General features: G+C 43.2%; 1 protein-coding gene across 3 annotated transcripts in view; it reads right to left on the reverse strand.

The window, feature by feature from the left end:
- The window catches only part of triqk (triple QxxK/R motif containing), a 48,273-nt gene extending 38,659 nt beyond the window's left edge, over positions 1-9,614 (reverse strand). The window contains exons 1-2 of one of the 3 annotated variants that reach the window (XM_041884162.1): positions 9,525-9,614; positions 1,764-1,829 (exon numbers count right to left, since the gene is read on the reverse strand). In XM_041884162.1, the coding sequence (XP_041740096.1) occupies positions 1,764-1,829; positions 9,525-9,570 (112 nt within the window). In that variant the 5' untranslated portion in view covers positions 9,571-9,614. Of the gene's footprint in view, positions 1-1,763; positions 1,830-9,075; positions 9,226-9,524 lie in introns of those variants that run through there. The other 2 variants (XM_041884161.1, XM_041884163.1) reach the window with 2 other exon arrangements.
- Positions 9,615-10,272: the final 658 nt, after the last annotated feature.

The following is a 10,272-nucleotide window of genomic DNA, read 5'->3' on the forward strand; positions in this document are numbered from 1 at the left end:
AGAGAGGTGGATGGAGGAATATTTGATAACTGAGACACGTAGGTGTAGATACGTAGCACATAGGTGAGACACGTAGTTACAGATGCATCTCTTTTCCCTATATAGTCGTCAAAAGCACTAGAAAAGGGAGTGCCATATCTCCAAAATATCATACCACGGTATTTAAAAAAGTCATTGGGTTAATTCAACCAAAAATAATGTTCCAGCATTTTTCATCAATTCTGCACTCATTTGAGATCATTTCCACGTAGGGCTGTTCAATATGGGCAAACAATCTAGGCCTTATTTTTAACAAAATGTTGCAATTGCGATTAGACTTGTGATTTAGAGCAAAACACTTGTGTGAACTGTTGAAATCATGGAAATAGAATATAATAGTGGCCACTTTGAATACAGTGTTTGATATGACAACAGGGAGGAGTTATTGTGACAGGGTAGGAACCAAAGTGTTGATAAGTGTTTCCTATGGGACCCAATAATCTTTGGCTACATCGAATGTTGTCTTAGCTACTTCATGTAGCTAACATTCTCGCTTCATGTTTTCCTCTTTGATTTAGAAAGACACTGTTGCACAAAAAACATGCAGATTTAGTTCTACACCAGGCTTTTTTTAAAAACCAGATTTAGGCCCAACTTGCTAAGAAAAGACAAACTAGCTGTTTGCAGATGTAAGAAACAAACTAATAGTGTAATTAGTGGATTTATATTAAGAAGCAAAAGTGAAAACAGCATCGTTGTCATCAACACTGTTTCATGTGCTGCATTGACCGACTGAACACAAGTTGGTCGAGGAACAACCAATGCGCTCTTTGAGTGACAGGGGGGCGTGGCGTGGCGTGTGTGGAAAGCGGCAGACAGAGAGACAGCGAGAGAGACGACTATAAAAATGGACGTTACACACGGAGTATCACATTTAACCAACAAAACATTCACATACCATTATAGAAGGTAAAGTAAAAACCCAAACCGGTCCATGCATCAGTACCGGTACATAGTAAAATACAGTGTACTGCCCAGCCCTAGCCATTTGGGACGCAGGGCTGCATGTTTTGCCTCCTGGAAGATTTTTTTATTTAACTAGGCAAGTCAGTTATGAACAAATTCTTATTTACAATGACGGCCTACACCGGCCAAACCCGGACCAATTGTGCGCCGCCCTATGGGACTCCCAATCACGGCTGGTTGTGATACAGCCTGGAATCGAACCAGGGGGTCTGTAGTGACGCCTCAAGCACTGAGATGCAGTGTCTTAGACCGCTGTGCCTTAGACCGCTGTGCCTTAGACCGCTGTGCCTTAGACCGCTGTGCCTTAGACCGCTGTGCCTTAGACCGCTGTGCCGTTCGGGAGCCATGTTGGTAGTGTATCGGTGGTGCCGGGAGGAGACACCGGGAGCCATGTTGGTAGTGTATCGGCGGTGCCTTAGACCGCTGTGCCGTTCGGGAGCCATGTTGGTAGTGTATCGGCGGTGCCGGGAGGAGACACCGGGAGCCATGTTGGTAGTGTATCGGCGGTGCCTTAGACCGCTGTGCCGTTCGGGAGCCATGTTGGTAGTGTATCGGCGGTGCCGGGAGGAGACACCGGGAGCCATGTTGGTAGTGTATCGGCGGTGCCGGGAGGAGACACCGGGAGCCATGTTGGTAGTGTATCGGCGGTGCCGGGAGGAGACACCGGGAGCCATGTTGGTAGTGTATCGGCGGTGCCGGGAGGAGACACCGGGAGCCATGTTGGTAGTGTATCGGCGGTGCCGGGAGGGGAAACTTACCGATCTGTTTACGGTACTCCTCGACCGGGGCCCTGGCAGCATCCTTCTTCCCCATCCTCCCTTCACCTGGGAAAAAGAAGAGTTAACATTCTGAGGAGGAAACAGCCTAATGCTAAATATGATATAATATAATATACACATCTTTCGAAATCAAAAGTGGTATTGTATCTAAGCACTTAGGCCTATACACAGTACTGTTTTAAATCAATACTCAGTTTAAGATTGGGGGGGAAAGACAGTGAGTCAAAGGGGAGGAGTGTTTCTGATGGCATCTAAAACCCCTCTGACCTATTCTCTCTGAAAAACAATCCAACAATTGGACCTTTAAAAACATCCTCCGCCGCTTTGACAAACATTCAGTGTTCAGCAGAAGACATCCTCAGCGAAAAGAGTGATAAAAAAATACATTAAAAAAAAAGTATGCTTTCTAAAATAATGCTTTCTAAAATAAAATGTTAAATTGTCATGACTCTCCTGTGAGGATCCAAAGACCAGGTTTACAATGGATACTTGTTTTTGACACTTCACACCCTGTCGTAAATTTTATGCAGGAGAAGATTATTTCCCGACCCCCAGTATTGGCTAAAGAAATGCCTTTTGTCTCCAGATACCTCCCCCCCCCAAAACTCTAACGTCCATAAAGTGAATACCGGAACAATATTCCTAACAGGAGAACGTGAGGCCAGGCCATCTGATGCAGCACTCCATCACTCTCCTTCTTGGTCAAATAGCCCTTACACAGCCTGGGGGTGTGTTGGGTCATTGTCCTGTTGAAAAACAAATGATAGTCCCACTAAGCCCAAACCAGATGGGATGGCGTATCGCTGCAGAATGCTGTGGTAGCCATGCTGGTTAACTGTGCCTTGAATTCTAAATAAATCACTGACAGTGTCACCATCAAAGCACCCCCACACCATCACACCTCCTCTTCCATGCTTTACAGTGGGAAATACACATTATGATCATCCTTTGAACCAAAAATCTCCAAAATGGAATCCAGACCAAAGAATACATTTCCACCAGTCTAATGTCCATTGCTCGTGTTTGTTGGCCCAAGCAGGTCTCTTCTTCTTATTGGTGTCCTTTAGTAGTGGTTTCTTTGCAGCAATTCGACCATGAAAGCCTGATTCACACAGTCTCCTCTGAACAGTTGATGTTGAGATGTGTCTGTTACTTGAACTCTGTGAAGCACTTGAAGAAACTTTCAAAGTAATGATGTACTGTCGTTTTCTTTGCTTATTTCAGCTGTTCTTGCCATAATATGGAAAATGGTCATTTACCAAATAGGGCTATCTTCTGTATACCACCCCTACCTTGTCACAACACAACTGATTGGCTCAAACGTATTAAGAAGAAAGAAATTCCACAAATTAACTTTAAAAGAAGGCACACCTGTTAATTGAAATGCATTCCAGGTGACTACCTCATGAAGCTGGTTGAGAGAATGCTAAAAGTGTGCAAAGCTGTCATCAAGGCAAAGGGTGGCTATTTGAAGAAACTCAAATATAAATATATATAAAAAACACTTTTTTGGGTACTACATGATTCCATATGTGTTATTTCATAGTTTTGATGTCTTCACTACTATTCTACAGTGTAGAAAATAGTAAAAAATTAAGAAAAAGCCTTGAATGAGGAAGGTGTGTCCAAACGTTTGACTGGTACTGTATAAGGTTTTCATCCTTTAAGTTGTGTATGAAATATGAAAAATGAGTATTCTAACAAGATCCTCATTTTTGATTATGCTTTGCACAAGTAATTAGCCACGCCCCGAGGGAGCTCAGAGAGTGTGTCCGCAAGATGGAACACCCCTTTTATCCAGAGTGTATAAAAGGATGAGTTAAGAATTTACATATCAGACCAGAAGGACTCAAGCTGCAGCTTAGGTCTCCATTGGTTACAACCCCGAAAATCAACACGAGGTGAAGACGACAAAGTTGCCTCCACTAACAATCAACGTTACGGCTGAATAGCTGTTCTAAGGACTGTATCTAAGGAGGTGAATTTAAGTGGGACCGTCCTGTTACTCTCTTCAAACCATCGTCTACTACACTGCTCTCATCACCCCACAGGGGATCATCACACGGCTGATTAGCTGTCTTCAGAGGACCACTCTTCCAGAACGAGTGAAAGGAAACACCACCCTGTTGGTTTTCGCCCAGACTACATGACCAGTCATTGAAGCCACGGACAACTAAGAAGGACATTGTGACCTCTGGTGGACAATCAGAGACTTAAACTCCAAGTTCGAGAGAAGGCCCAACCGAACCCATCCCAAGAAGGCTTGGGTCCAACAGAGACAAACGACAAAGGAGGACATTCAAATATATTCATGATTTCTTACTCCAAACAGGCGGCGGTTAGTGTGCAAAGTATTATAATTACTATAAATAATTACTGTATTAATATAAAGAGAAGAGGCGACTCCGGGATGCTGACCTTCTAGGCAGAGTTGCAAAGAAAAAGCCATATCTCAGACTGCCCATCTTAATATAACATTTTTATTGGCCAGTCTGAGATATAGCTTTTTCTTTGCAACTCTGCCGAGAAGGTCAGCATCCCGGAGTCGCCTCTTCACTGTTGACGTTGAGACTGGTGTTTTGCGGGTACTATTTAATGAAGCTGCCAGTTGAGGACCTGTGAGGCGTCTGTTTCTCAAACTAGACACTTATGTATTTGTCCTCCGGGGCCTCCCACACGCATGGAATAGCCTTTATTTCTCAGAACAAGAATAGACTGACGAGTTTCAGAAGGAAGTTATTTGTTTCTGGCCATTTTGAGCCTGTAATCGAACCCACAATTGCTGATGCTCCAGATACTCAACTAGTCTCAAGACGGCCAGTTTTATTGCTTCTTTAAAATCAGCACAACAGTTTTCAGCTGTGCTAACATAATTGCAAAAGGGTTTTCTAATGATCAATTAGCCTTTTAAAATGATAAACTTGGATTAGCAAACACAATGTGCCATTGGAACACAGGACTGATGGTTGCTGATAATGGGCCTCTGTACGCCTATGTAGATATTCAATTTTTTAACAGCCGTTTCCATCTACAATAGCCATTTACAACATTAACAATGTCTACACTGTATTTCTGATCAATTTGATGTTATTTTAAATGGACAAAAAAAAAAATGCTTTTCTAAGTGACCTGACATTTTTGAACGGTTGTGTGTGTGAGAGATAGATAGTAATAATATCATCATCAACATAAAAATACACAATGAGTAACAATAACTTGCCTATATACAGGGGGTACCAGTACCGAGTAAAAAGTGTATGAGGTAATTGAGGTAGATACAGTGCATTAGGAAACTATTCAGACCCCTTGACCCACATTTTGTTACGTTACAGCCTTATTCTAACAATACACTTGCCAGTTGGTCCGCGCATGCTCGGAGTACACGTCCTGGTAATCCGTCTGGCCCTGCGGCCTTGTCAATGTTGACCTGTTTAAAAAGGTCTTGCTCACGTCGGCTACGGAGAACGCGATCACACAGTCGTCTGGAACAGCTGATGTGCTCATGCATGCTTCAGTGTTGCTTGCCTCGAAGCGAGCATAAAAAGGCATTTAGCTCGTCTGGTAGGCTCGCGTCACTGGGCAGCTCGCGGCTGTGCTTCCCTTTGTAGTCTGTAATAGTTTGCGAGCCCTGCCACATCCGACGATCGTCGGAGCCGGTGTAGTAGGATTCGATCTTAGTACTGTATTGACACTTTGCCTGTTTGATGGTTCGTCGGAGGGCATTGCGGGATTTCTTATAAGCGTCCAGATTAGTGTCCCGCTCCTTGAACGCGGCAGCTCTACCCTTTAGCTCAGTGCGGATGTTGCCTGTAATTCATGGCTTCTGGTTGGGATATGTACGTACGGTCACTGTGGGGACGACTTCGTCGATGCTCTTATTGATGAAGCCGGTGACTGAGGTGGTGTACTCCTCAATGCCATTGGATGAATCCCGGAACATATTCCAGTCTGTGCTAGAAAACAGTCCTGTAGCTTAGCATCCGCGTCATCTGACAACTTCCGTATTGAGCGAGTCACTGGTACTTCCTGCTTTAGTTTTTGCTTATAAGCAGGAATCAGGAGGATAGAATTATGGTCAGATTTGCCAAATGGAGGGCGAGGGAGAGCTTTGTATGCGTCTCTGTGTGGAGTAAAGGTGGTCTAGAGTTTTTCCCTCTGGTTGCACATGTGACATGCTGGTATAAATGAGGTAAAACTGATTTCAGGTGTGAAGCACAGCTGAGTGACATTTAAATACTTTACTGGGCTGATGATGCCTGCATCTGATGGTCAGTCTCAGCGGAGACTGAGGGTCCGCCTCTCACCATCCCTCCACTGCCTCTCACCATCCCTCCGCTCTCCCTTTCCTCCACTGACACTGACCAAAAAGGGACACCGTCTTCCAGCTGATGGCGAAACTCAAGTAGCACCGCATTATTTCTGCATCATGTACAAATTCATGTTGTTACTCCTATGAACAGAGAAAGTGAAATATTCCTCGATATAAAAAAAAAAAGACCCAAGCCGCTAATAATGTAAGCCTATAGATACACTTTCATTTATTATTGCTGCAGTGCTTCTTGTAGCGCTGAGTGGAAATTGGAAGAACGTGCTTTTTATGGCTTAAAAAATAAATAAAAATAAAGTGTTGAATACAAAAGTGTTGACAGTGCTGAGTAAGAACCTCAAAATGAACAGACTCAAAAATAGCAGCTCTTTGCTGTATTCGTTGACAGTCTTCTCTCTAGTCATGGTTTTAAACATTTTGAAATCTCAGTATCAACTTCGCTGTAGCTTTCTTTTATGCTACGTTACCGCAGACACGGTAATCTGAGCCATCCGATTGGCCAGCGGTAGTCCTATAGTGCACTTGATTTGCTCTCTGGACCCGCCAGGAAAGCATAGTTTGTACCTTCAGACACATGAAATGGTAACAGCTGGCCTACCCGGCGCGCAGGGTGACTGAATCTGAACCTACCGCCAACAGCCCGAGACAAATACCAAAAAACAGGACCACAAGGCTCTCGTTTTTTTACAGAAATGTTTGGCGATCGACGAGGAATGCCTTGGAGGTCGACCACTGCTCTAGAAAGTTCAATCTCGTACTTCTCTCTGCGGGCGCGCAGCTTAGAGGGAGCATTGCTGACTGATGTGGTAAACTCCTCAATGCCATTGGATGAATCCCGAAACATATTCCAGTCTGTGCTAGAGAAACAGTCCTGTAGCTTAGCATCTGTTTCATCGGACCACTACCGTACTGAGCACGTCACCGGTACTTCCAGTTTGAGTTTTTGCTTGTAAGCAGGAAATTGGGAAGATAGAGTTATGGTCAGATTTGCCAAAGGGATGGCGAGGGAGAGCCTTTTATGCGTTTCTGTGTTGAGTAAAGTTGATCAAGAGTTGTGTCTCCTCAAGCTGCACAGGTGACACGCTGGCAAAATGATTTAAAACAGTTTTATTTCATTCTTCTGTTTTGGGAGGTGTGGAGAGAGATTATAGATGTGGACAGGGAATAACAGGCTCTGCCTGCGTCCCAAATGGAGCCCTGTTCCTATTTTAGTGCACTACTTTTATCCAGATCCCTATGATGCACTAGGGAACATGGTGCCCTTTGGGCCTCAGACTGAATCAGCTGCTGCTCCTGGGGAAGGCGAGGTGAACCCTGTACCCTATTTACTTGTCATTTGGGACGCGGACTAAAACTCAGTACCCTACTATAAAAACACAACCCGTCCTGTATATCAGCTTCAAACAGAGTTAGCTATGTCCCCTCTGCAGTAGGCTATGGGCCTACTGTTTAAAACCCATCTCAAAGCAGAGGCCTTTTCAGCAGGGACCCCCTTTTTTTGGCCCAGAATTTCTGCCGAACCAACCCCAATTCTAATGACACAACTTTAAAATTGGTCAATTTTGATTTTTACATCAACAAATACCAAAATATCAATTCATTAGATTTTATTCTCTTATCAAAATGAAGGAGGGGAAAAAATCCAATAAATACATTTACTCAAAAACACTTGTATATTGTCCAATACAATATGTAATCTTAATTTTCAGTTTCCTCCCAAATTTTTTACAAATATAACAATAATGTAAATATTATTTTGCCGACCCCACTGCAATTCCCCTGAATTGAATATTACTGCCATGGGGGGTTGGTTGACCCAGGCAAGATCTCAATTGCATACTCCTCGCATCCTCTCTCATCTTCTCAAAATCCATTGGAGGAAAAGGTCAGAGGGGAGGGACCTCTGACTTCATCATCCAATGGGTTTTGAGAAGTAGATTAGGAGAGAGGATGTGAGGAGTATGCAATTGAGATCTTCCCCCATAGAGATCTTGAGTTTCCTCTGGCCAGGATGATAGCAAGGACTCCCACAACAAGGGATGCAAACGTTTTTTTTCTAGATGGGATACAGTTTGTCAGAATTGAATAGAATATACTTTTCGTAGCAGGTTAGAAAAGTATACGCAGCAGGAGAATTAACATATTAGGTTAGGAGAATTAGGTTAAGGTTAAGAAAAGCATGAGGCTTAGCTAAAATGCACCAACAACAAAAAAAAATGGACATAAGATGTTTCCCCATCTATCAATGACCGGGGCCAACGGGCAACCTTCTTCCCTCCCTGAGCCTCAGCTGTCCTGTCATCTCCATGATGTCACTAAGGTTTAAAGGGCTGTGTTCTTTAGTCATGCAGGACTTGCGCTGTTTTTCTACTATTTGTATGATGTTAATAGCGTGCCTAATCAGCCAGAGATGGTCAGTTATGGTTTTGTGATTAGATTTATTAAACTTACACAGTAGTTTGTAGCAGGAGTTGGCACTTCAGTCTAAATGTTGTTAGTAACGCTATTTATGGTCTTAACGTCTGAGGAAGCCTGTGGGTGTAGGCTACGCCATTGCTTTGAAGACTGAGTAAACAAAGGTTTGAGCATCACAGAGATTAAAACATTCGCACCTCCAGCTATGCTAAGAAATAGGAGGAAAATATTTTAAAAACACACCGTATGTCCAGTAACTGTGGGATTGGTTGATCAGGCAAACATCACTATGCCCTTGCTTTAATTCACTAGAAATGTAAACCTGGGCAAGGAGGACGCAAAACCCACAGAAGCTATTTATGACAGAATGTTTGGTAATAATGGTATTATATTTTCCCTATGCAGTAATTGTACAATATTTAGTTGACACCATTATCAAAATGCATCTCCATTGCAACAGACAGGCTGAATTAAATAATTTAGCTGCACTGTCTGTGCACAATATCTAGTGACTACACCCAAATGCATAGGCTACATTTGTGCACTTACCTACTCAGTAAGTCGAAATAGTGTTGCTTATTCAAACCTGCATTCTCAGGTTGCCGTCTGCCGTCTACAAACATGTAAGATAGATATTTGACGGATTTGCTGTACCTTGCAACAAATTCTCCCTAAAATGCCAACACATCACTTCCTCAATTATCATTTCCTGGTATTCCACGTCACTCCTACTGATAGACAATCTAACCCTCTAATCAGAGACGAGTATTTGCGGAATTGACCAATAGTTGAGTGGAAGGCGGGGCTCACAGACAAACTTTCGACATGCGCTTCCACTCATCACAAATTTGTCTGGGAATGGCTAGGTAAGAAGCTATGGACTCAGAAATAGCGAGCAGGACATTACTAACCACAGTGGCACACTTTTTAGGCTACCTTTAGTCCATGATTCTGTATAAATGTATTGATATGAGCCTCTTCTCTTTCTCCACACTTACCAAATCGGTCTCTTCTGCTGCTGCAGGCAGGCGGGCGACCTAGCATCAGTGTTCTGACCAACCAACAATCCCTTTTTGTAGTGGTCTTGAAGGAAGACACCGATTTAAAGGAGAAAGTACTGTATCTACGGTTTATTTATGTGATTCTGTGCAACACGCAGATAACAGACACTGAGCTTGACACTGCTTGGAACTTATTTAAATTAATCTGTGTCCCAAATGGCACCCTATTCAATATAATCCAATATGGGCCCCTGGTCAAAAGTAGCGCACTATATAGGGAATAGGGTGCCATTCTCTGGTCTAAAGTAGTGCACTATATAGGGAATAGGGTGCCATTTGGGACACATTTTCAAACGATTTCCTGCTCTCCCATGGGCGGCCCATAATGCATGCTGCACAGCGGTAACTAATAGATCTCCTTAGAATGCTTTACTTAGTATGGTGCCTCACATCAATATACTTTCACATCGCTTCAGATGGGAGTACTGTAGGTTACTTGTACCAAGCGACATTTGTCGATGCTGCAAGGCCAATTTGTTATTGTCCTGTATATGAAAGAAGGTCTGGAGGCCAGAGAAAAAAAATATATTGTCTGTAATTTTAAGTTAAAAGGGTTTTGCGAGTGATGTGTTTGTGACATCCAAATTACATAAAAGTACCCGCTATTAAATGGTGGCCTATGCTGTATATTTGTACACTGAGTCTACAAAACATTAGGAACACGAGCTCTTTCCATGACACCCTT

The sequence above is a fragment of the Coregonus clupeaformis genome, unplaced genomic scaffold (genome assembly GCF_020615455.1).
Source record: "Coregonus clupeaformis isolate EN_2021a unplaced genomic scaffold, ASM2061545v1 scaf0631, whole genome shotgun sequence".
NCBI classification, from domain to species: Eukaryota; Metazoa; Chordata; class Actinopteri; order Salmoniformes; family Salmonidae; genus Coregonus; species Coregonus clupeaformis.